The sequence below is a fragment of the Sceloporus occidentalis genome, unplaced genomic scaffold (genome assembly GCF_023333645.1).
Source record: "Sceloporus occidentalis isolate IW3139 unplaced genomic scaffold, rSceOcc1.0.p SCAF_6, whole genome shotgun sequence".
NCBI classification, from domain to species: domain Eukaryota; kingdom Metazoa; phylum Chordata; class Lepidosauria; order Squamata; family Phrynosomatidae; genus Sceloporus; species Sceloporus occidentalis.
In genome coordinates this window covers 41,355,498-41,382,825 of record NW_028316986.1, presented here as the reverse complement: position 1 = coordinate 41,382,825, position 27,328 = coordinate 41,355,498, and the positions used below count along the sequence as shown (strand labels likewise).

Sequence of the window (27,328 nt, the reverse complement as noted above, 5' to 3'; positions counted from 1 at the left end):
ACAGTCAGCCTTCCCTGCCAGGCAGAGCTCTGGGGCCGCCACAAACTACAACTCCCACAATCCCACAGCCTTGAGCCAGGGCAGTTAAAGCGGCGTCAAACTGGATTATTTCTGCAGTGCGGATGCGGCTTGAGAAGAGGGCAGCAATGTGCAAACCGAAGCAGAAGGGAAGGAATGAAAAGAGGAAAGGAGGGAATGAAAAGAGGAAAAGGAGAAAAGGAAGGAATGAAAGGAGGTAAAGAAGGAGTGAAAAGAAGAAAGGAATGCATGAAAGGAGAAAAAGGACTGAAAGGAGGACAGGAAGGAATGAAAGGAGGGAATGAAAAGAGGAAAAGAAGGAATGAAAGGAGGAATGGAAGAAACGAAAAGGGGGAAAGAAGGAATGAAAGGAGAAAGAGAAGGAATGCAAGGAGGAAAGCAGGAATGAAAGGAGGAGGAAAGGGGAGGGCAACCAGAGGCAGGATGCCCCGGCGCCCTCCTTTCCCAGGACATGTCCTCCATCCCCGCCCTCCATTTCGAGGACGCATTTCCAGCCACGGGAGGAGTGCCGCTGAGGCTTTTCCAGGCTGTGATGTCCTCCATACCCCCCTTGGGCGTCCTCCATTTCCTCCTTTGTCATCATCCTTGGTCCTTAGCCCTCCTCACCAGGCGGAGCTGGCTGGTCTCGTCGTAGGAGAGGAAGCCGAGGATGCCCTCGATGGCCACAATGGGGAGGCCCACCAGCGTGTTGCTCTGGGGGAGCTGCTCCAGGGGCTGGGCCTGAGCCTGGGGCTGCGGGGCCAGAGGAGGCGGCGAGGAGGAGGAGGGCGGCGGGGGCGGCGGAGGGGAGAGGCGCCCGGGGTCCATGGCGCCGCCTTCCCCCTCCGACAGGAGACGCTCGGCCGCCGCCGCCGCCGCCACCACCGCCGCCGCCATCTTGGGGCCTTTCCCCTTCCTCCTCCTCCTCCGAGGCTCTGGGCGGGGACGCTTCCTGTGCAACTGCTAGCCTAGGCCCAGGCAGCGACGCCGCGCCTTCGCCCTTCCTCCGCCTCCTCAGGTCGCCCCCTCCCTCCCTCCGGGAACCTGCTGCCAAGGAAAGAGGAACCGTTGATGGCTTCTCCTTCTTTTTCTTGTCGTTCTTGCTTCCCTCAGGCGAAGCTGTCAACGGTTTTTTTTCCCCTTGACAGGTTTCCTCAAGGTTTGGCATCTGAGGCTGAGACAGTGTGACTTAGAGACACCCCCCCCCCTTTCTCAGGGTGTTTTCTTAGCAATTGTCCTCAGAGGAGGTTTGGCATTTGGTATCCTCTTCTGAGGCTGAGAGAGTGTGACTTATGGATCCCCCCCGGGGGGGGTTTCTTAGCGATTTTACACAGAGGAGGTTTGACGTTTGGATCCATCCTATTACCCAATTGGAAGTTTTAATTGTATACAATTGTATTTCTCTAATCAGAATCCTTAACAATCATCGAATAGTAGCTATTTGCACAATTGTTACTGATTTCTTTGTTATAGATATTTATTGCTATGCCTTCAGTCAGGTTCCCAAGGCAGCCTAAGAAATACCAGGACACAGCGGACCAAATTAAATCCAGACATAATGCCCTATGAAAAGCAATGTCTTAGGAAGATAAATATTAAAGATCTGTGAAGGACACATAACTCCTTGTTGTGAGTGGTTCAGTGTGCATACATGTGCAAGGCTTTTCAGCAGATCTGCATTGAGCCACAAGTCACCCAGATGCTCAGTGATTTAGTTCACAAGATGGATGCTTGGGGACATAAAATGACTGCCTCTCACAAACAACAAGATGAACACAGTGAAAAAAGACAAATCTGTATTTTCACAGTGAAGATGGGTTACTGTTAGTGGGGCTGCCAGAACTGAGTATGGCGTCTACTAAGAATTAAATCTAGCTAGGAGCTCAGTGGGTTTCCCTTGGTCTATGAGAGTGTATGTGGTAAAGTCAAGCCCCTCTAAACTGCTTGAAATTAATAAATAGTATCAAGTAGGGAAGGCATTTTGTCTTATAACAATCGTGTTTGCCTGGCATGTTGTTTATTTTCATACTCTGGGTGTGTTGAGCATGCCCTCCATCTGATTTGGAACTGGTTGTTGTTGTTGTTGTTGTTGTTGTTTTGTGCCTTCAATAGCAATAGCTTTTATATTTCTATACCACTTGATAATGAGCTCAGCTCTCCCTCTAGGAAAGGATGGAAGGCTGAGTCAACCTTGGATCCCTGGGATCAATCTCACAACCTTGTGGCTGTAGTACCAGTGTTTAACCACTGCGCCACCAGGGCTCCTTAAAGTCCTTTCTGGCTTATAGTGGACCTATCATGGGGTTTTTTGGCAAGATTTGTTCAGAGGACGTTTGCCATTGTCTCCCCCTGAGGGGTAGGCATTCCTTATTATAAGAGGTTGGAACAAAACGACTCAAAATTCTGTTCCTTCGTAAAGAGAAATGTGTGGGCATCATGTAATGTATAAATGTGGAGAAGTGTTTTCTCTAGAGGAATCTCTATGTTCTTCAGCACAATTCTGTGGTCAGCTTCTGGCAGAGTTGCGCCGGAGGACTCAGAGATTCCTAGAGAAAACATATGAATCAAACCCACAAATTATCAAATCTTCAAAAGTCAAAGCCGCAAATGTGGAGAGCCAATGTGTTTGCATAATGGCTTACTACTTTGCCATATAAATTGCATGTGTGAGCACACCAAAATGTGTCAGGACCACACAACAGAGGTTAATAATAATAATAATAATAATAATAATGATTTGTTTATGGCCCGCCCAATCACAAGGAATCAGGGTGGGTTACAACAAGAAAGTACAAAGTGAATAAACAATAACAGTAAAACAACAAAGCAATTCACAATAGCAATAGATACATAGCAAGTCATAGCAGCAATAAAATTTAACAAAGCAAATTACATAGCAATAAATGAGGTAACAGGTAGAGCTCACCCTAGAGTCTTATTCAGATCTGCCCTACTCCTCAGGGTTACTTAAGAAAACAAGAAAAAAAGCAGAGATTCACTGCTAGGTATATCTTTAAAGTAATGTCTGCTTTGAACTTGAATCAACGTGATCAAAACATAGAACTCTGAGCATCAGGAGTAAATTGTATAGAGGGGTCCCAGGGAAAGTGCCCTCCAAGGGTTCCTTTCTCTATTGGTGGACCCACTGGCTTTAGCTGGCTGTGGCTGGTGATAATGGGCAGCATACTCTAAGTAGTGCTTCTATCAGTACCAGACTAGTAAATCTAGCTACCATTTTAATTTCTCCACAATGCCCTCAACATTGTACAGCTATAAAAAGCATTGTGGGAACCTGAAATGGAAACACCAGGCCATGAGGAAGAAACAAAAACAAAGCAGAAACTCTTTTACTAGAGCATTAGTGTCACATCTACTGCCCCAAACAACCCAAATGTTGACGCCAGCCTTGAAATCATATCTTGATGAAAATTTCTGGAGTGGTTTATGAATGATGCCATGTCTACACCTTAACACAATTATTGGGCTACCAATTATAATAATTGTAATTAAAACCTTCTGAATTACACTAAGGGTGTGTATTGTGTTGAACAGGAAGGAGTTTAGGGTGTAAGAAAAGAGAAGGGGCTTGCAAGGACAGATCTATGACTGCATGCCCAGACTGTTTTGGGTTTTTTCCCACTGTAAGAAAAGGCACTCCATGGGACTCCAAATACCAAGGATGCTTAGGAAGGGAAAATTCAGCACTTTCTTCCTTGTCTGTATAACTTTATTTTCTTTCTGCAGGGAAATTGGGTGGGAAACAGGGTGTGAAAAAAATTAAATACCTTCTCTCTTGGCACTAATCACAGAACCTCCAACTAGGGACAATCTCAATTAATCCTCTATCATCTCACCTTTTTGCTGCTTTTTTAAAATGTCCCAGTTTCGCTCTTGTCTTCCCACTTTCCCGCTTTGTCCTCAGGCTTGCTTCAATTGCTGCAATTTGAGTTCAAAGTGCAAAAGTAGTTGGCAGTCACTTAATTTGTGGAGGGAACAGAATCTTGCCCTTCCCAATAGCCTCAGGCAAAAGCAAACTGCTGCAGGCTATCCTAGCTTGTGTATTTTTCAAGAATAACCTGACTACATTCTTGTGATGCTTGGCAATATGTGTCTTGAGTTTACATCTACAAAATGTTGTAGGGTATGTAGTCAAGCTTAGGACTCCTAGGCCCATCCTGAAGTTAAAAAACAAACAAACAGTTTTTTGGAATACAGTATTAGCTGTGGCTGTTCAGTTCGTGTAGAAGCCAACCAACATTAAACGTTTCATAATCTCATTGATTTAAAATCAGCTGATCACATCCTCTGCAATTTATGAGCAATTAATTCCTTAGCCCTATGTGTAGATACATTTTTTTGCTAATAGTCCTCCGGGAGCCATAGAATTTGCTGACAAGAGGCTGGACTCAGTCCTGGGTAATCCACAGGGGGATTAGTTGAAACTACAGTACAGGTTGAGTCTCTCTAATCCACAATTCCAAAATCCAAAATACTCCAGAAACCCAAGACTCTTTAAATGGGTGACTGAGACAACTGACACTTTTGCTTTCTGTTGGTTCTGTGAACACAAACTTTGTTTCATACACAAAATTATTTTAAAATATTGTGTGAAATTTATCTTCAGGCTATGTGCATAAGGTATATATAAAACATAAATGAATTTTTTTTTTAAGATTTGGGTATCATCCCATCTCCAAGATAGTTCATTATGTATGTATATGCAAATACAAGTATTCCAAAATCCAAAGAAATAAATAAAAATAAAAATAAAAATCCAAAACATTTCAAGCTATATGTTTAAATTCTGGATCACCATGGCCAAGATTTGGCTTGTGAAATTAGTGTAGCTGATGCAAGCTGTTTTGTTCTGCTGCTTCTGTGGCCTTGATCTTTGCTTCCTTCTTTCCATCTCCCAGCCTACTGATCCACTCATTTATAAATGGCATAGTTTTCACTCCAAGACTCCATGCAAAAAAAAGGCAAGGTGCTGTATATTTTATTGTATACGGAAATAGAAAGATTCATCGGATGAAAACTGATCTTTCACACAACTATTAAAGGTACAGTAGGTTTATCCTCTATTTACAGTAGGTTTGGCCCACCTATTTAACTCTGTGGCTGAAATTAAAGCAAAACAGGGAGAAGAGCAATTAAGGCATTCCTAGACTTTGTGTCCTTCCAGATATTTGGGACTACAGTTCCCATTATCCATTAGAATTTACCATGTTGGCTTGGGCTGATGGGAATATAGTCCAAAACATGGAGAGAAGTACATTGGAAAAGCTACAGAGTATCACATTCAGACAGACTTTAACCTTGGAATTAATCTCTTATTTTAAGAAAAGCAAGCCTTGATCATACGCATGCAATTCTTCATCAGGTGGTAGGCACAGGATCAACCATTGTTAAATAACTACAGTGTATTTTGTTTTCATTTAGTAACACCTGGAGCTCATCTTGGCTCTTAAAACCCTCAATTAATTGGGGTAGGATATCTCAGGCACCTCTTTTTTAAATATGAATATACTGTACCTCTAATTTTCAGAATGTCTCCTGTGCCGCCCCACTTTACTGTCTGAAATGAGTGGGAGCAGAGGATTTACATTTTGGACTCCTTTTTGGGCTCCCTGGAAGTTGCAGGATTCTGAAAGTTGTACTCTAAAAAGTAATTTCTCCAAACTGTGTGTTGGAAACTACTAGAATAAAGCCTTACTCTCTTCTAGCTTTCTGACATAGTACTAATACTGTTTATCTTGTGTATTTTGCTCAATTATTTGCAGGCAATCTTTTCCATTTATCTCCTGGCTGCTTTTATATATTTCTAAAATGTGATTTTATTACATCTGATATATTTATCTCTGCTGTAAGCTTCCCTGTGGTGGCTGGAATAGCAGAATACACTACACACACACACACACACACACACGTCTACCACTAAATGCCAGTAGTGCTATTTAACTGAGCACCTGTGAAATTAATTACTTTACAAATGCTACAAAACAGGAAGCAAACGACCCCTCCTTGAAAATAAACATGAGCTTTTATGGAACCTCAACAACTAATGAATGTATATTGATTGCACCAGAGAGCCAGGGATGTAGCCAGGATTTTAGGAAGGGGGGGTCCAGACTAAGTGCCACCATTATAATGGGGCTTGAGCGCGGTGGTGCAGCAGCACGCACCATTCATTTTTCTAATGGAAGGGGGGGGGTCCAGACCCCAAGAACCCCCCCTGGCTACGTCCCTGAGAGAGCCAGCATGGTATAGTGGTTTGAGTGTTGGACTATGACTCTGGAGACCAGGGTTTGATTCCCAGTTTGGCCATGAAACCCACTGGGTGACCTTGGGTGAGTCACACTCTCTCAGCCTCAGGTGAAAGCAATGGCAAACCTTCTCTGAACAAATCTTGTCAAGAAAACCCTATGATAGGGTAGGGTTGCCATAAGTTTGAAATGACTTGCAGGCACACAACACACATTGATAGCACTACCAAAATATCATCCTTCTTCTAAAAGTGGTCAAAGTAGTTTTTGATAAAGAAATAGAGATTTTTTTTTCTGAGTGGTTAAATAAATGGATTAGAAATATGTTGAATTGTACCCTTCAGGATCAGAACTCTAATCCATGCTTAATTAGAAGTAAAGACCTGTGAGTTTTACTCCCAAGTAAGCTTGTGTGCACTAACTTTCAATGGTGGTAGGACTGCATGCTTCTGTGATGGAAGAGGCTATGCTGCTGGTAGCAGTGTTGCTGACAGGGTCTCCCATGTCAGACAGGATTTTTTTTAGCAATGTCCAAAAGAAGGCAATGGTAAACCACTTCTGAAGACTTTTACCTTGAAAACCCTATGATGAGATAATACAAAATGAAACAAGGCATAGTGTCAAAAGATGAGATTCACAGGTTGGAAAGTACTCAATGAGCTGTTGCGGAAGAGCAGAGGACGAGGACAAGTAGCACTGTGGCTAATGATGTAACTGAACTCAAACTGAAAGGACATTCAGCTGTTCAGAGGTGAAAGGAAAGTCCAAAGCTGCACAACACATATAGGAATATGGGATGTGAGAAGCATAAATTAGAGGAAGCTAGACATTGTAAAACAAAACAAAACAAAAAAACCAGAGCATATAAACACTGCAATACTTGGGATGGGTGAGCTAAAGTGGACAGGAATAGGACATTTTGAATCAGATAATTACTCAGTGTTATATTGAAGAAATTAAAATCTAAGATGAGATGGGTGACATTAATAGTGAGACATGTAGCCAAATCAAAGGATATACAGTCAGCCCTCATCCACAGATTCAAGCATCCACGGCTTGAAAATATTTTTTAAAAGTATAAATTCTAACTAAAATCTGTCAACAAATATGGAAAACAAAAGTTTGGCCAACAGATTGGAAAACACACATTCCAATCCCCAAGAAAGGGGACACCAGAGATCGCATTAACAACCAGACTATTGCATTAATCTCTCACATAAGCCATTGATGGAGCGAGAAATGTCAGATGTCCAAGCTTGGTTGAGAAGAGGAAGCAGCATCAGGGATCATATTGCAAACATATGTTGGATAATAGAGTGCACCAAACAATTTCAGAAGAAAATCAACCTGTGCATGATAGATTATAGCAAAGTCTTTGATTGTGCAGATCATTAAAAACTAAGGATCACTTTGAATGAAATGGGTTTACTACAATGTTTTATTATCCTAATGCATAATCTATATTCAGGACAACAGGCCACTGTCAGGACAGAATATGGAAAAAAAGAATGGTTTCCTATTGGCAAGGGGATGAGGCAAGGCTTCATCTTATCATCCTATCTGCTGAACGTGTATCCTGAACATATTTTACACAAAGCTGGATTAGACTCTTGAGGAAGGAGATGTGAAAACTGAGGGAACAACAACAATTTAAGCATCTAGTTTGAGGGAAGTAATAGTACCACTCTATTCTGCTTTGGTGAGTCCTCACCTAGAATACTGTGCTCAGTTCTTGGCACCACAACATTCAAAAAGGATGTTGCAAAGCTGGAGTGTGCCAGAGGAGGGCAACCAAAATGGTGAAGGGTTTGGAAACCATGCCTTATGGGGAGCAACTTAGGGAGATGGCTATGTTCAGCCTGGAGAAGAGAAGGTTAAGAAGTGATATGATAGCCCTGTTTAAATATTTGAATGGGTGTCATATTGAGGATGGACCAAGCGTGTTTTCTGCAACTCCAGAGAATAGGATCTGGAGCAATGGGTTCAAGCTACAGGAAAAGAGATTCCAGCTTAACTTTTAGAAGGATGTCTTGACAGTAACAGGTGTTCAACAGTGGAACACATTCCCTCGGAGGGTGGTGGAGTCTCCTCCTTTGGAGGTTTTTAAACAGAGGCTGGATGGCCATCTGTCAGGGATGCTTTGATTGTGAGTTCCTGCATGGCAGGAGGTTGGGCTGGATGGCCCTTGTGGTCTCTTCCAACCCTTATGATTCTGTGAATCTATGATCTTGTGATTCTAAGGTAAGCAGATGACACCACAATACTAGCAGAAAACAGCAAAGACTTGGAACGACTACTGAAGCAAGTCAGACCTTGAATTTATAAGATCTGAGTAGGGCTGTTGGAGTTCTCTCATTCATAGGGTTGCCATAGATCAAAGTCAATTTGATGGCACTTAACAACAAGAACAAGCTTGTATTGAAAGAGAAGGGAACCTGTGGCTAATTAATGCTCTGAATCCAGCCCAGAAAGAGAGTACATATGTGTGAAGATAATGCCCTGCCTTGTTGCCTAGCTACATATTTCCCCATGACCTACCCCTTGTGGATGCTTTCGTCTGGCTTACTATCTCAGTTGGGAACATCAACACAATCGGGGAAACCATCTATTGTCAAAAGTACATAGAATCACTGGTATAATTGATGATCAATGAGTTACAGTGTGTTTGTGACCTTTGAAATTGAAATACATATGAACATGTTGTGTACATACTTCTTTGTTATTAAAAATATTTATTATCCACCTTTCAAGTGAAACAGTGCAGTCTCACCCAGGCAGATTACAAACAGAAAGAACACTAAAGTTCAAAATGGTTAGCTAGATCAATTGTAGTGCCATTATTAAAACCTCAGTACAGTAATTGAGTATCAGAACGAAGATCTCCTAAATCTCAGAACATTGCTCTAAACCAGTACACTACTACCCTGACTATTAGAGAGTCACTTAAAAAACAACAACAAATTATAAGATTGGAAGGTTGGGCAGGAGAGTGTTAATGGATCCAAGAATATTTAAATATTTTAAATCTTCCCCTATAATATACAGCTCAAAGTGTGTGTGTCTCTGTTTGTGGGGCAAACAATAAAATAATCTTAAGAAGATCTCACACAATTTAAATACTTAGTTTGAAATGTAAAATACTTAACTTACAATTTAAAGATTTAAAATAATTAGTTTTTATAATAGACCTTAATTTTATCCACGTTGTAAAACACTGAGTTTAGCCATATGCTTGTCTACAGAAATTTAAGCTGTTGCAGAAATGTTCCCCCCCCCCCCTCCATATTGATCAAAATCAGAAACAAGTGTCACCCATGTCTTACCAGAGTTTGGAAAAAAATAACTGTTTTGAGCTACAGGTCTCAAAATCTCTCAGGCAGCATGATATGTGGACATAGTAACCAGAGCAGTCAGAGAGATGTGGCCCCAAAATGTAATTTTTCCAAGGTCTGCATCTTAGCAACTTAAAGGGGGGAACTATGCTTGCAACTTTAAAGCAATCACAATAAATGAAATTCAGTTTATATAACATACATGAAAGAGTTAATTGTAGAGTTTGTCTGTTCCAAAGCGTTGCTGAGAAACAGTGTTGACGCTTATCCAATGAAATGCACTAGTGATGACATAATGTGGTTTTATTCTTTCTACCTTGCTAGTCAAAAATTACTGGAAATTTGAAAGGTTGTGCTACTCTGGAAAAGCTATGTTTTCGCTTCTGAGGCAATAGCTTAACCTTTTGCTTTATCTTAAAATTTAAATCCTTTTCTAATTTACCTGAAAATTTAACCCTCTCCAATTCAGCAACAACTTAAAAGGCACGTTATGAATGGCTGTACAACTAAATGGTCATGTACTTTTTTTAAGAAATGTGATCAAAACGTGTTTCCAGCATTTGCTGTGATCTGCATAAATGAAAACAACAGTGAGATGGTGTTGTTTAACATCTTGGCTATGTAATGTGCACTGAATTTTCTGTATGGATCCAACATTTTTTGTCATGCAATTTGGTATTCTGTTCTAGATTGTTATCCTGCCAAAGCATAACTGTCATTGAGTTAACCTAAGGCTCATGACTCAAAGGCTGACTTGAGTTAGGCAATCTCATAGACAGGATCCAAAATATTTACTTTAAAAAATGTTAATGTTAGAAGAATCAAAGGAAAGCTATTTTTTTTGTCATTACCACTTGGCTTGAAAGCACTGCGACATCTGAACACACTTGCATAGAATTGCACTGTTAATATCACAATTTTATGTTGATAATAAAATTTGCTATTGCCAACATGAAAATTAATATTTAAACTGAATAATAGGTAGTGGGATAATTCTGTTGTTATTGGTCTGTACTTGTTCAAGTTAGAGTAAGTGTAGGACAGGTTGAAATTAAAATCTTCAGAACATACTTCTCAACTTTTAATCCTCTAGATGTTTTTCACTTCAACTCCCAGAAGCAGCATGGATGTTTGTCAGGGGTACTGGTAGGTGAAGTCTAAAAGACTATAGGATTAGAATTGCTTTAGAATGAACTTATTTTCAGCTAGCATTTGTATACAATAGTATTGTATATAATTAGTATATACAATATTTCAAAATCTTTATTTTTATTTTCTGGATGACCGTAATGTGTTCTCATGCAAGTAATGTACAGTCATTACAATTCAAAGACATAGCCCTGTTAGGCTGGATCAGTATGCAAATGGAACTTGTAGCACAGTTACTTAGACCACATACAATCACTGAGCAGTGCTTGTAGAGGATCTAAAAAGCTTTCCTTTAAAAAATGTGCTAGTTTTAGATGGACTGCTGTTGGAAACAGCTGGGAAGCTGCCGTGAATTGAAAATATGGTTTCTGGGTGCTGACAGAAGAGAGGCAGAACACAACAGAGTTGCCAAGTCAGAAACATCCCAGACCTTGATATTTCAGAGCCAAAACATGAGACTTCTCCCAGTATTTTCTCCTCCCTTTTTTAAACATTGTTCCAAGCTCTACTATTAACAATGCACAAATTGTCAGGATTGGCAAACTCAGTTCCCAGTAACCAAGAAAACAAAAGAGTTTTATTTCAGGTACTGAGACAGAAGTTACTCATCTGAGGTTTTTGTCAGAATTAAAAGTCTGTTCCCAAAATTGTAGTGTAAAAGTTCCCATTATCCAACACCAACCCCCCCCCCCTGCTGCATCTCCAGCCTTTGATCCCGATCAAAGCAACCTTTCAAGTCCTCTTTTCCCCCCTCCCATGTTTATCATTCAGTCACCTTTACAGAAGGGAAAGAATTATCCCTTCTTTACAACCAGATCCTCTGGCAGGAAAGGAAGAATCATAAACCCATAAACGTTTACCCTGTTACCATTTGCGCCATCCATTTCTTCCCAAATCCAGAGTGCCCACTGGATTAATATACAGTTCGCCCTCCGTTTTTGTGGGGGATCTGTTCTGGACCCCCCCCTGGCAAAAAAGGAGGCCCGCACATATTCAAGCCTCAGGCTTGAATGGGGCGTGCCCCCATGTGTGTGGCCCAGGCATACGCGCATCATTGGAAATAACAGAAGATACCCCTCTACAGACATTCAAGGGCACAGATCCTAGATCCGCAAGTTAGGAGGGGCGACTGTATAATGCCCTTAGATATTCCCCATGTCCACCCTCCCAATCATTCACCAGGTTATCACAGTATTATAACATAATGTCAGCATGTCATCATATTATAATATCACCATATCATCATGAGAGAAATGGATTTGAATCAAACACATAAGATTTAATAAGAGTTAGAAACACATGACTAGCATAGAAAGGATTATATAATCGTATGCTATAATTAGATTACATATATAAATAGCATGGAACCACATATATACATGTATACTATTATAATCAATATATCTATTCTAATAGGATTGAGTAAAGCTCAGCTGAGGCCCTTTAACTGAAAGGGAATTTTATTAAAATATATAAATTAATAAAAGAAAGAGTTTTTAGATAAGCTTTTTATAACACTATTATTTATTAAATATTAAATATATTTTATAAGAATAAAGGGGGGTTATATCTTTGATAATAAATAAGATACACTTATAAAATATGCTGGACTTAGTTATTTTAAATAGTATTTTTGTCTCTGTTAAGATTATCAAAATGGCTAAGTGTTCTGTTTAAAAAATAAATAAATAAGACTGCACCTGGAAGTCAAGGACAACTTTGCAAAGGAGGCAAAGCAGTTTTTGGAGCCAACTGATAAGAGAGCTCCATCCTCATTACATTTCAAGAACACTATTTTTTTTTGGTGGGGTTACTAAAAGTCAAGAGATATCCCCTTTTGAATATGCGTAATGGGGGGTGATGAATATTAGAACACACCTATGAATCTATAATGGCTAATTTAAATGGTCATGAGACGTATGATGAGATATGTTATGGGTGGAGTTTTTACATACTTAAAAAGGTGGTCTTAAAATTGATCACATGTCTAGATTTGGCCAATAAAAAAATGAGATAGAAATATTGTAACAGAAAATGTCTTATAAATACTGTGTAAAACCTCAGACGGTGTGCCTACTTGCCTGAGACACCCCTTCTTGCAAGATTGTAATGAATAAATTGGAAATTGCTGCTTCACTTGTTTTGTGCTGTGATTAATTTGATTTGGTACTTTGGTACTTAGAAGAAATCTGTATCTCACACATCATGACAGAACCATACATGGTTCTGATACAAACTAGAGATTATTTAATGACTTTTATGTTTCTAAAATAACAAATTGACTTACAGTTTGTAAAGCAGGGAGTTAATGCTGTATTTCTCACTTTTTCTGAAAATTTCCACACACCCTTGCCAAAAAAAGAAAAATTAGAATAAACATATAGTAGCCATGCTGGCCATGCAGCAAAATATAATACAACAAAATTCATTCATTGGGCCAACTAAAAAGCACAAAATAATCATGTAAACTTTTGTGGCTTCACCGGCTTCACCAGGCAAATATATTAAAAACCATACAGGCAGAGGCATCACTAGAGGGTGCAGGGGGTTTGGAGCACACCTGGTGGGCGGTACACCCAGAGGGACTGCCACGGCTACTGGGTCACTTCCCTTTTCTGTTTGCTCAGCAGTCACACCAGACCCTAAATGGGCTCTCAGGAGGCCACAGCATACACTGCCTCAGCAGTGGTCTGGACAGGTGGATGGTCAGGGGGGAGGGCAAGATAGTCCCCTCCTACCCTGACTGACACCAACCTCAGTCACACCACTGCATACAGGATAAGAAAAGTGATGATGTTGGAGTCACAGGCCTACATTTTATCACAAGTGTTAGTTCTGATGTTAATTAAGATAGTCTACAGGGATATCAGAGAAGGCAGAGCTATTGGAGAAGGAGTACTAGAGAGAAGGAGAGGGACTAGAGAAAGGGGAAGAAGATGAATGCAACTAGGGCTGCATCAACACTGCAGAAATAATGCAGTTTGACACCAGTTTAACTGCCATGGCTCAATACAATGGAATTCTGGGAACTATAGTTTGTTATGGCACCAGAACTCTCTGATAGAGGAGGTTAAACGCCTCACAAAACTACAACTCCCAGGATTTCATAACAGTGAGCCATGCTAGTTAAAGTGGTGTCAAACTGCATTATTTTTGCATTGTGGATGCAGCCCAGGATATATGAGAAGTGAGGAAAAGAGAAAAGGGAAAGCCAGAATGTATCAGAGTTGTAGGATAAAGGAAAGCGGCAGGGAGTTCAAGAGCAGGAAAGAAGGGAAGGAGAGCTATGATTGTTTAAGGGAGGAGAAGAAAGATAAAAAAGAGAGAAAGAAGGAATAGGGAATGAAGGAGAACACAAATGTAGGCTGGTGTTGCAAGGATCAGAGAAAGAAGGTAGGAAAGGATTTAAAAGATGGCGAAGAGAAAAGTTAGCTAGAAGTTGCAGGAGGCTGGGGGGGATAGTAAACGAGGGAGCAGATGAATGGGGTGGGGAGAGAAAGGGGACAAGAATATGGGAGGAAAAGATATTTAGCCACATGTTGCAAGGCGGAATAGGAGCTAGAGAACAAGAGAAAGAAGTTAAATCAATAATTAAAAGAGGAAGAAATCAAATGCCTAAGTGGAATTGAAGGAGAGCAATGTAGCATGCTTTTTGCTAACAATGGAATTTGTGCCTCAGGCTAAGGATATTGTATTGTGTCTTCACCATTCAAGGTAAAGCAGAAAATTGGGAACAAATCTGGGGAAATTAACTGTAAAGTAGGAAAACTAACAAAACAACAATCCAGTATGTATACCCTGTTAAATAGTTTCTGAGGCATGTGAGGCATGCTGATACCCCCCTTCCATTGAGCCTTAGCACTGGACCCGTACAGACAGGCCAAAAAAAAGTTGCTTCAAGTCACTTTGGCAGTATGCTGTTTAAATGACGCATGCATACTAAGAGTTCGGAAGTTGCGCCAAAGCCACGATCCAGTCCTAAGAATCCAGTCCTTCTGGACTCTTAGGACACATGCATCATTTAAACAGCATACCTCCAAAATGACCTGAAGCAGCTATATTTTGGCCTGTCTGTATGGGGTCGGCTGCTTTTCAAGAAGCCTTTGAGAGAAGGAGCCAGTCTGAAACACTTTCTCCTTGAGATTCCTCTCCTTGCTCTGAGGCCTAGAGGACAGAGTCCAGGCCTTGAGATGCGGGGACTATACTGCAGGTTGAGTCCAAAATGCTTGGGACCTGATGTGTTTTAGATTTTGGAGTTTTTCAGATTTGGAAACATTTGAATAAACATAATGAGATATCTTAGAGATGGGACCCAAGACTAAACATGAAATTCATGCGTAGCCTGAAGGTAATTTTATATGCAATATAGTAAATAATTTTGTGCATGAAACAAAGGCCCGAGACAGACGGGCCAAAAGGGGCATGGCGGCAGCGACACTGGGGTTCCGGACTACATAGCAACTGCATGGTCTGGAACCCTACTATGTAAAGGCGGTGGTCTTATAATGGCTTCCTGTCCGCACGGCCGCCACCATTTCCACATAACAGACGCATAGTGTCCACACGTCATGGCATGTCCATTACGTCATGAGTGCACCATCGCGATGTAACCTGGGCACTGGTAAAAGAACTTGGAAAAACCAGGTTCTTTTAACTCCAGAGAGATGTTGTGTGGTTTAGTGGCTGTGGCATCCTTCCAGAGTTAAAATGAGTCCCTGCAGACCACCGTTTTCGGGCGGTCTGTACTGTGCCAAAGTTTGTGTACACTGAATGATCAAAAAGCAAAGGTGTCAGTATCTGAGCCATCCATGTGGACAATTTTGGAATATTTTGGGTTTTACAATTCCAGATAAAGGAGACTCGAACTGTACACACTGTTTTTTTTTCCTGTTTTCATTGCACTGGTTGCTGGCTAGCACAACCTCACATGGACATGTGATCACCTTTATACGCCTAAATACAGTAAGCCCTCCTTATCCATGAATTTTTTATCCACGGATTCAAGCATCCATGGCTTGAAAATGTTTTTAAAAAATATAAATTCAAAATAGCCAACTTTGATTTTCCATTTTATATAAGGGACACCATTTGGCTATGCCATTACACTTAATGGGACTTGAGCATCCACGGATTTTGTTATCCACGGGGAATCCTGCAACCAAACCCCAGTGGATAACAAGGACCCACTGTAGTTTGGGTTTAGGATGATACTACACTATTTTACACTTACACTATTTTAACTTGCCTGAGCCGGGCATTAATTAGATCTGATTGGTCAAGAATGAAGACAGAGTGTTGCAGTGGTGGCTCCATGAATGTGGAACTCACTTTCCCAGGAAACTTGCCTTTCTTTATTATTTTTGGGCATCCTGTTTTAGAAGCTCTAACTGATTTGTTTTACTAGAGTCTTGTTTTGCATTCATGTTTAATTTAAAGTTTGATATTGTAAACCACTTGTGAAGACTTTTTGATATGAAAAGGAAGACAAAAGTACCTTATAAATGAACACTGTATTACTATGCAGAGCAATTTGGTGCTGGCAGTTGTGTTATCAATTGTGTTTATAAATTCCTCTCCCATCAATCAATGCAGTTTATGAAATCATCAAGGAATGTTTATGTAGTCTTTTTAAATAAGTGGGCAATAAAACTGGCCAGTCTGACACCAGATGCTGTCTGAACTTGGAAGCTATGCAGGGTCAGCTCTGGTTTGTACTTGGATGTAAAAAGTAAAGATAAAGGTTGTCCCTTGATATTAATGTCTAGTTGTAACCCACTGTAGGGGTGGTACCCATTTCTGTTACTAAGCCAAAGAGCCAGCGTTGTCCGAAGATGACTCCAGTGGTCATGTGGCCAGCATGACTGCACCAAACGCTGTTACCTTCCCACCAAAGTGTACCTATTTATCTACTTGCATGTGCATGCTTTTGAACTGCTAGGTTGGCAGAAGCTGGGACTAGTCATGCAGCACTCGGGGCTTGAACTGCCAACCTTTTAAACTTCCGATTGTCAGAATTGGCGTCTTTTTAACCACTAAGCCACCACACCCCATAATGAATGGGACTTGGATGGGAGACTGCCAAACAATACCAAGTGATGTAGGCTGTATTTCAGAAGAAAGAACTGGCAAAACCACTTACGACTATTCCCTATGTGAGAAAACTCTGTGAAATTCATGGGGTTTCCATAGGTTGACAGGTGACTCGACAGATTGACAGGTGTATGCAAACACATATGCACACAACTGGTCAACATGAATAAAATTAAAACCTCCCACCTAAGCCATTATTTTTGTTTTATTCTTTATTTCCTGCTCACCCGTAGTAGTAATGTTTATCTATTGCATCAAAAATGGTCCTATACCTTCTTAAACAAATGCCACAATAACTTTAAGTCTTTTAATGTACAACAAGGCTCTGTCATATGTATTTATACTTAAACTCTCCCTCCAGCTCTCAAGTTTCTGAATAGTTTAAAGAGTACTGAGACTACAGCAAGAATATCCACAAGAAGTCTTAGCAAGTGGAGAAGCTGTACATTCATAAATTTAGCGCTTACCTAATTGGGGTGGAATCCAGATTCACTTAATTTTTCTGACTGTCTGAGTCATTTTTCACATACCTATATTTATTTTCTCATTCTGCCATCTGAACCACTTCATTAACAATATTACCAAATTATAAACAAATTGGTACTCAGTGTTGTAAGAGGATACATTTACATATGCTACAGATGATTTTTACCTGTCAGTTCCTGCTCTGTTTATACTTTAAAATCTATAGTTCCTGTTTCCTTATGTTGTTTCCTCCTGTTTCTTGTTCATTATTATTAGTAGTTGAACAGCACAGGCTAGAGAACGAATTACTGCCATCATAGATATAAATTGCAGTTTATTAGGGGAAATTCCCACTGTATTTAAACTTTTACAGTGTTCTTCTTTGGAAGATTTTAGAGAGATAAAGCAAAGACCAATGCAAAAACAAAGTGTTTGCTTTTCTGATACCTTTGGTTCCTTAAAAAAAACAACACAACCCTAAATTATGCTGCATTTGTAAAGTGGCATATTAAAATATTATTGTTCTACATACTTATTCTGTTTTGGGAATTCTGATTTTCAGAATTAGATTTCAGTACAAATTCCTGTAAAAGTGGCTTATTCACTTGTAGAATCCTACATCTTCTCCATTCAAAGCAAGATTTCATAGGACTTGCTCCAAGGTACAAATAACAAGTTAAACCTTGTATGCTTGCAAGACTTAACGGTCAACTGAATGGGAGAAATATTGGACTCATTCACACTGGCATTTTTGTGACTAGTAAATCCGGGGAGATTCGATGATACAATACCGAATCAATATTCCCACTATGTTTACCCTGATCGAATCTCTCCGTGGCAATTTAACCCTGATGAGGTTCACATGACCATTTGTATCGATTTAAAATGGAGCTGCCATTTTGATCGTTCTCGGTTTTTTAAAAAACTGTCAGTCAAATTATGCGCCTCTACTTCACACTGTTTGGCCAACATCCCCCACCCACCCCCCGTCAACCTTGGACGATGGCAATGGCAAGCCCCTCAGAACAACCCTTAGCAAGAAACCCTGGGATAGGTTGGCCTGGGGGGGAGCCACACTCTTTCAGTCATATGTTAATATAATAATATAATTTAGTATGTGTGCGAGAGCTTTAATTTGCACCATCTTGGGAGCAGAGTCTGTTGTGGGTTTATTTCATGGGAAAGAAGAAAAAAATGACTCCTAGCCCATAGCTCCACTGATAGTTTTTTTAAAAAATGTCAAGCAAATTGTGCGCACCTTTGTGATACTGATGACGCAGGTATTTAAAGGTATCTAAATTCCCATTCTGCCATGGAAACCCACTGGGTGATCTTGGGCAGGTCATATTCTCTCACCTAAGAGGAAGACAATGGGCCAGTACAGACGGCCCTAAAGGGGCGGCTTGATGCCACTCCTGTGATTGCAGGATTGGGGCCACAGCAACCACACGCCACAGCCCCTATCCAGTGGTTTTCCAGACCAAAAAGGAGCAGCAAAATGCTGCTCCTTTTTGGGGTAGAAAAAAAAGCCACCCTTTCTGCTGAGGCAGTGCTTTTTCGGTGCTCCTGCTGTGTGTAGCGTATAAATGCCATGCCACCAGAGTGCCACAACACTGCCTGCCATCTAGTTGGGTGGGTGGCATGATGCTAGCTTGGGAGCTGCGCCAGGGCGTGCATCATCTAAACACCAGTCCCCATGCCGTCCCCAAGCCGGCATATTCTGTTGGTCTGTTTTGCGCCAGTGACAATCCTCCTCTTAACATATTTTGCCAAAAAAGACACATGATAGGTTCTCTTCAGGGTTGCTATAAGTCAGAAATAACTTGAAGCCACTCACCAACAATAAGGTTCTGGTAAGCTAAAAGAAATGAAAGGGAAGAAACCACAGTTCAGTGGCAGGGCTAATGCTTCAGATGCAGAATGTCCTTGGCATTTGCAGATGGGTCTAGAAACCTGTTCTGCCTGAAACCCAAAGAGCTGCTACTAGGTAGTGTTGACAATACTAGCTAGATGTATCAAGTGTCTGACTCAGTATAAGTCAGCTTCCTATACAAAAAAGTCAGAATGACTTTCTGTAGCTTCTTGTTTCAGAACATAACATGGACTTTCAGCCTTTTAGAATGCCAAACCCATGATAATGTTCATGTCAGGGTGCTGGTATCTGTGTGTCAATATTGCTCAGTACATTCCAGGTGTGTGGGAAAGGATAATTTTATAACATGATGCTGCAATGCAAAAATGACATTTCTTTATTGTTTTTTTATTTTTCTATTTCTTAATTCTTCTGTCACACAGCTTCTTAGATAATGTTAATTACTGTATTATAGTAAATTTCTTTTTGTATTGCAGAAGTCTGTTTCAAAACTCTATCTGGGCAAGGGAGTCTGTTATTGAATTAAAACAGCATTCTGCTATTGAGAATCCTGAGGAACAGTCCCTGCTGCTGTAGTCAATATTAGCATTAAAATGCCATCCTAACCAGTATGAAAATGTTCTATTGCACAAGAGGGTGGGGTTCATATAAATAACAAAACAAAGGTAGGTGTAGTGTAGATTTGTGACTCAGAAATCTATATTTAGGTCCCCACTAAGCTATGCAACTGATAGGATGAGTGTGGGCTCCTCATTTTCTGTTTGATCTACTCACCTGATTTTTTGAGGATAAAGAAGGAACTGTAAAGGAACTAGACAAAGCTCATGCTACCAACTTTTCCCTTTCCGTTAGTCTCAAAGGTGCTACAAGATCCCTTTGCATACTAAACTGAGGTTGTTGTATTTTGGCCATATCACAAGAAGAAAGGACTCACTGGAAAAGATTATAATGCTTGGGAAAAGTAGAGGCCAAAGGGGGGAAAAAGGGAGACCACATTCAAGATGGATAGACTCAGTCAGAGAAGCCACGTCCATGAATCTGCAGGAGCTGAGCAGGGCATTTGAGCATAGGGTGATTTGGAGGTCTCTCATACATTGGCATGGGTTGATGTCCACTCGAAGGCAGCTAACAAGAAAAAAAGAAGGAAGGATGAGAGCCACATAAGGTTGGAGGAAAGATGGGCTATCAGTATAACACACCACCAGCAGAGACATTATCAATGGGACTGCCACACTTTTGTTGTGGGTCCTCACCACTGACTGGTTCAACAGATGGTATCCTTTGTAGATATAGTAGCATAGAAGAGCCGGCACGGTGTCGTAATTTGGGTGTTGGACTATGGAGTTTATTATTTCAGTGGGTCTCAAAAGTGCTACAAGATCTCTCTACAACTGATTCTATAGACTAACACGGCTATACCTTCGAATTGTTTCCCACCAGTCGCTTATTAGTACATTCCCCGTTTTCCGGCTTCCACTTGTTGCCATTTTCTTTTTTGCTTCATGATTTGCTATGTCAGGTGTCATCTGGTAAGTTTATGTTCAAAATTTTAAACAATAGGGGGGTTGTTTGTTTTTCCAAAGTGGGAACAAAGTCCTTAGAGTTCAGGAAGGAAAACTATGAGAGGCCCGATACCTTTTGAAGCAGTCTTCGGAAAGTTTTTTTGTGTTTTCTTTTGGGCCAATAGGCCATTTCACCAGCATCTGTGGCTGGTATCTTCAGAGAATGCTGGCATGGAAGAGAGTGGGGTATATAATCTATTTCTTGAGATGAAGCAATTTACAAGTTAATCTCTTTGTTGGCCTGTTGTTGAATGGCAAAGCCTACAGGGTATCTATTTAATTAATGATCCATTGTCTGCTGGGAACCCCCCCCCCCCCGGTCTCTGGGTGGTTTTCATTTACATTTGCTGGGTCTTGATTTTGGTGTTTCTTAGGACTAATAGCCAAGGACTTTATCACACAGGGACAACTGGAAGTATAATTGGTGAATATCCAGTGGAGAAATCTTAAGTCACCTTTGAGACTAACTGAAAGAAAGAAATTGGCAGCATGAAATTTCATAGAATTCAGTCTACTTTCTTAGATGCATCCGAGGAAGTAAACTGAAGTCTAAGAAAGCTCATGCTGCCAACTTCTTTCAGTTAGTGCTACAAGATCTCTTCACAAACTAACTCCACAGACTAACTTGGCTATATCTTTGAATTCTACCATGATGATTAACCTGTGAAAATTGCGCATTCATGACTGAAGTTTTCACATGACATTATCATTAGAGCGCCATTATCCCCAGGGAATAACCAGGCAATAAACCGCAACAAATCATTCACTGGATTTTCATCCCTTGAATGATTTGTTGCTGTTTATTGCCTGGTTATTCCCAGGGGTTAATGGCTTTTTTACTGCGCGCTGTGTGAAAATGTTAATCGTGTTTTAATCGTGATTGCACGATTTTGATGGGATAATTAAGATAATTAAGATTCCTGTGGTGGTGCAGTGGTTAAATGCCTGTACTGCAGCCACTCACTCACAAACCACAAGGTTGTGAGTTCAAATTCTCGCTAGGTGCTCAGGGCGACTCAGCTTTGCATCCTTCTGAGGTTGCTAAACTCCTGTTATTCAAAGATTCCCATATAGACAAGACAAATTCTATGTAGAATATCTTCTCTCAGATCTAAATGAGCAGATAACTGCCATTCTGTGCAGCTGCTATTGATTGCCGTAGAGGTGCAGTAAAATAACTTTGTTAAATATTTGGTTATTTATTTTCTCACAGCTTCCTGTTATGATGAAGTGGTTTTAAAAAAGTGTATATTATACACAATCAACTGCCTTGTAAAATATGCATCTTTACTTGTTTTTTACTATGCTGATTATTTGTCGTAACAAATGAATGAATGAAAAATGAGTACCCAGGCAATTAGCTTATAGTTGTAAATTGCTTAGAGCAGTGGTTCTCAACTTTCCTAATGCTGTGACCCATTAATACCGTTCGTCATGTTGTGGTGACCCCCCAACCATAAAATTGTAGTGCTTCGGTTCCTAAAACCATCGGAAATATGCGTTTTCCGATTGTCTTAGGTGACCCAGGGCCATTCAACCCTCAAAGGGTCGCAACCCACAGGTTGAGAACCACTGGCTTAGAGAGTGCTTAGTGTGGTATGAAGCAGTAAATAAATGAAGCTGCTATTGCTATAATATATAATAATATATGTTGTAATAATAATAATAATTTTATTTCTTCCCTGACTGACCATCCCGTTATATTGATATGGTTTGCCCTTGTCTGCCTCAAGATGCCTCATTTTAATTATGTCTATTTTAATTAATTTTAATCTGTATTTTATAATGCTGTTGTTTAGTTTTATAAGGGAGGGAGGTAAGGTGATTCTGTAATTTTTATGTATGCATTGTATTATGTTGTTGATGTATTTTATTGTACATCATTATTATAGGTGGGCTATAAATAAAACATGTATCATTTATTTATTTATAACTAATCTTTATTAAACATTTTCAAAACATAAAAAACCATAGCATATCATATTAACTCAAATATATACATTACTCTGAATACCTCCTTGTTACTGCAATAATAAATGCTTTGTTTATCCATAATTTTAGTATCTTATTCAATTGTGTTACATTGTGTCTGTTACCAAATTTTACATATCATTCTTAGTAAACTTATAAAATACTTGTGCGATTCATCATTAACTTACTATAAGATGGGAATTCAACCCCCCCGTTGTAATAAAAGTGCATTGTTTACTCTAAGAGCTTCTTATTTATTGATGTTTATCTTTTTATTGTTTCCTATTGAAGTTGCAGTTTAAATGGCCTCAGAAAGAAGGGGAGGCTGCCCTCAGGCCTAGTGCCTGGCTCCCGCTCTCCCTTCCCTTTGGCCTGGGCTTTATAAGGGAGGCCTCTCTCCCCTTCGGAGCCCAGCCCAGGCCTCTCTTCGGGGCGGGGATACTTTCTGGGCGGCCTCTGAGTGGAGACAAAGCGCCAAATAAGCCTAGGCCGGGCGAGGGAGGGAGGGAGGGCGAGCGGCTCCCTTTGCAACAGGTTCCCCGGAGGACGCCAAGCTAGGCCTCAAGCCCCGGCCTTTCCTGGCTTCCTTCCCCGTCGAGAGCGGGGGAGACCGGCACTACCCGCCTCAATGCGGTTCGGGGCCAAGATGATGCCGGTAAGCGAGAGGGACCAGAAAGAGGGAAGGGCGCGAGGGGGATAATGGCTTTTGCCAAGGGCTTCTTGGTGGTGGTTTACGGGTCACTGTTTTTCCTCCTTCTCCCTCCTTCTCCCAACTTTTCCTGAAGGGAAGCGGTTATGGGGCGCTGGGAGGGTGGGAAACGGGGCTTCTGGGGGGGATCCGGAGGCTCAGGGCCGCCCTCCTTTTCCAGGACACGGTCCTCCATTTCAGCCTCCTGCCCGGGAGGGCTTCCCCAAAACGTCCTCCATTTTGAGCACGGCTAAGAGAGCTGCATTTCTCCTTCTGTGTCAGGGTTCCTTAGTCCCTATTTCGGAAGGTCCGAGGTTTCTCTGGACTGCCCTCCCTTGACCAGGGAGCAAGCCTCAGAGACGCGAGTTTAGAGAGCTTTCGAGGAGTGTGTTTTAGCTTTGAGTCTATGCTGCCCTACATTTCCCTTGGCTGCCCAGAGGGACCAGCCTCCTCCTTTTCCAAAGCGCGTCCAGGAGGAGCAGCTCCGAAACGTCCTCCATTCTGAGCTAGGCTTAAAAGCACGAGTTTAGAGATATTTCTAGCAGTGTTTTAGCTTTTGTTTCGGAAGGCCCTACATTCCCTTGACTCTCCAAGGAGCCCTCTTTGCCCAGGGCATCATGCCCTGCTGCATTTCAACTTTCCGTCCAGGTCCAGGAGGAATCAGCACCCAACAAGAACCATGTGTGTGTGTGTGAGTGTCTGTGTTTCTAGGAGTGTTTTTAGCTTTTATTTTATATCGCCCTACATTTGTCTTGACCAGCCGCCCTCCTTTTCCCAAGGCATGCCCTACATTTCAACCTTCTGTCCAGGAGGAGTTCCAAAACGTCCTCCATTTTGAGCACGACTGAGAAGCATGAGTTCTCACACACACACACACACACGGCATGACCTAATAAAAGTTAAAGACTCGCAGAAATATATATCTATATCTATATCTACGAGTCTTTTTAGCTTTTATTAGGTCATGCCCTCCAGTTTTACTGAAAGTCCCCCGTTTGGGGGTGGCTTTGCCCTCCTTCGCGGCGAGGACATCTGGTCCTCTTTCCCTCCTCCTCCTCCTCCTCGGACGGCTCTTATCCGGAGCAAGGAAATGGCGGGTCGGGGAGCACAGCCGACCTCCAGGGTCTAAAATGGCTCGGGAGAAGCCGCCGGGTCTCTCAGGGGAGCTGCTGCTGCTGCTGCTGCTGCCGCCTGCCTTTCGCCCAAGAGCGCCTTAAGAAAATGGAGACCCGAACGACCAGAATTCAAAGATGTAGATTCAGTCTGTAGAGAGATCTTGAAGCACCTTTGAGAGTAACTGAAAGAAAGAAGTTGGCAACATGCCTCTGAGGAAGCAAACTTAAACCTAGGAAAGCTCATGCTGCCAACTTCTTTCTTTCAGTTAGTCACAAAGGGGCTATAAACTCACTCTCTACATCATCATCATCATCATCATCATCATCATCATCATCATCATCATCATCATCCTATCCAAATGCATCTGAGGGGGTAGACTGAAGTCTATAAAAGCTCGTGCTGCCAACTTCTTTCTTTCAGTTAGTCTCAATGGGGCTACAAGATCTCTCTCCAAATAGTATTAATATTATTATTCTGTCTCAATGCATCTGAGGAGTAGATTGAAGTCTAGGAAAGCTCAGTGCTATCAGTTTCTTCCTTTCAGTTAGTCTCAAAGGGGTTACAAGATCTCTCTCTACCTGAATGACTGTTTACTTCACTGCCTTCTACTCCTGGGTCTAAACCTTTTCCTCTTTCCTCAGAAACATTTCCTGCTCTAACAAAGAAAAACATTTTACACTGACTGTTCTGTAAAATTTATTTATTTATTTAGTTTCATTTTTATGCCGTCTTTCTTCCAAAAAGGGACCCAAGACGCCTCACAAGATAAAACACCTTAAAACAATAAACAACTTCAAATAACACAGTTAAAACAGTATAAAATTAAGATTAAAATAGAGGTGGAATTAACTTCTTCTGCCCGCCTGGAATTTGCTCAGTGAGAGGGATGAGGGTCCAAAACACATCGTAGAAATAATCCAGTTTGAGACTGCTTTACTTGCCCTGGCTCAGTGGTAAGAAATTCTGGGAAGTGTAGTTTGTTGTGACACCAGAACACTCTGACAGAGAAGGCTAAATGTCTCACCAAACTACAGTTCCCAGAATTTTCTAGAATTGAGCCAAGGCAGTTAAATTGGTCTCAAACTGGATTATCTCTGCAGTGTAGAATCATGGAAGAGACCACAAAGGCCATCTAGTCCAACCCCCTGCTATGAAGGAACTCAATGAAAGCATCCCCAACAGATGGCCATCCAGCCTCTGTTTAAAGATCTCCAAGGAGGGAGACTCTACCACTCTCCAAGGGAGTGTGTTCCACTGTCAACAGCTCTTCAAGTATTTAAACAGGGCTATCATATCACCTCTTAACCTTCTCTTCTCCAGGCTAAACATCCCCAGCTCCCTAAGTTGTTCCTCATAGGGCATGGTTTCCAGACCCTTCACCATTTTAGTGTGTTTTGGACTTAGGTTGTAAAAGCTATTTTTGTTGTTGCTATATGCCTTCCAAGCCTTTCTGACTTATGGCGACCCTAAGACAAACTCCTATTGTAGGATTTTCTTGGCAAGTTTCTTCAGAGGGGGTTTGCCATTGCTCTTCCCCTGAGGCTGAGAGAACGAGACTCGTCTCAGGTCACCCAGTGGGTTTCTATAGCCAAGCCAGGATTTGAACTGTGACCTCCCATATCCAACTCTCAAACCACTGCACTACACTACCAAAATCCAGCTAGGTTTGTTGTGATCAGTGAGAAACAACTGTTGAAAGAGGGGGGTGGAGTGTAGTTTGTGAATAAAACATAATAGAAGATAAAGGCTTCCTTTGAAGCAGTTTAAAGAGAGACTCCAGCATTTCAAAGCAAGTTTGAAAGGAAAATCTTGCCTTTCTCCAGTGTAGTCCTTGTGTAATAGGAAGATAGTCTTCATTTTGTATTTAGTATATACAGTGCTGCTCTATTTTTCCCCGTGGTTTTTTTTTTTTTTTTGGGGGGGGTACACCAGATTTGAGCTTAAAAAACACACCTGCTAACTCATTATTCTGCCAGGAGAGAATTGTCTTAATTTATTTTGAATATGAACTTTCCTGGAAATAATCATAATAATGTTTCCACCAAAGGGCGGTACATCAACGATAAAACACCACATTTTAAAATACTAAAATAATATACAAATATGCTAAAAACAAATACAAACAAAATCCTCCTCAGTTACGACCCATTCCCTCATGTGTACAAAAGTGTTGCTTGCCCAAGAGTTACCTAGGTTTCATGTAAATACTTAAGTCATGAGCAAAACAGGTCTGTATGCTTCTTACAAAATGAAATAAATAGTTTCAGGACATTTCAGTGACTGGAATTCCTTTGTCAGATCAGGTTTCCTAAGAGAGTTGCTACTTCACACACATATATGATAGGAAATGGGAAACACTGGGATGGTGCATGAAGTCTGTAAAGTTGCATCTGCCCATTTAGGATCAACGGGAACAAAAGATCCTAGAAAGTTCGCTAGCAGGGAGTATGTTGTGTACATGTACACAACCAATGTTCTCGTAGTGTATATATGTATGTGCTCAGTTGTTAATACAGTACAAAACTGTAATTGTTTTCATGTGCAAACTTGTCTGTTTCTGAAAAACTGCACTTTTTAAAAGCAAGCAGAAATTGTTAATACTGATTCTTGGTTTGAATGTTTTGTAAAATGAATACAAACAGTAGCCACTGGCAAACTTCTGACTCTTTGCTTTCTATGTCTGCCTAATTAAAAAACATTGTCAACATTAATAGATTTTAATTTCTGGTAGTGTTGGTATTTTATAAAATGGAGGGGACTTATACTGTCTTTTAAATTATTATCAGTTTTGGTGCTGGAAT

General features: G+C 41.0%; 2 protein-coding genes across 4 annotated transcripts in view; one reads left to right on the top strand and one right to left on the bottom strand.

Moving 5' to 3' along the window:
• The window catches only part of LOC149310655 (F-box only protein 28-like), a 31,995-nt gene extending 31,022 nt beyond the window's left edge, over nt 1-973 (bottom strand). Inside the window, exon 1 of the mRNA XM_089529397.1 lies at nt 646-973. Coding sequence (XP_089385523.1) covers nt 646-915 — 270 coding nt within the window. The 5' untranslated portion in view covers nt 916-973. The remainder of the gene's footprint in view (nt 1-645) is intronic.
• The window catches only part of TP53BP2 (tumor protein p53 binding protein 2), a 91,781-nt gene continuing 64,582 nt past the window's right edge, over nt 130-27,328 (top strand). The window contains exon 1 of one of the 3 annotated variants that reach the window (XM_089529393.1): nt 130-235. Coding sequence is in view for 2 of the 3 variants with exons in the window: in XM_089529396.1 (XP_089385522.1) it covers nt 23,352-23,378 (27 nt within the window). In the remaining variant the exon portion in view is untranslated. Of the gene's footprint in view, nt 236-23,115; nt 23,379-27,328 lie in introns of those variants that run through there. The other 2 variants (XM_089529396.1, XM_089529392.1) reach the window with 2 other exon arrangements.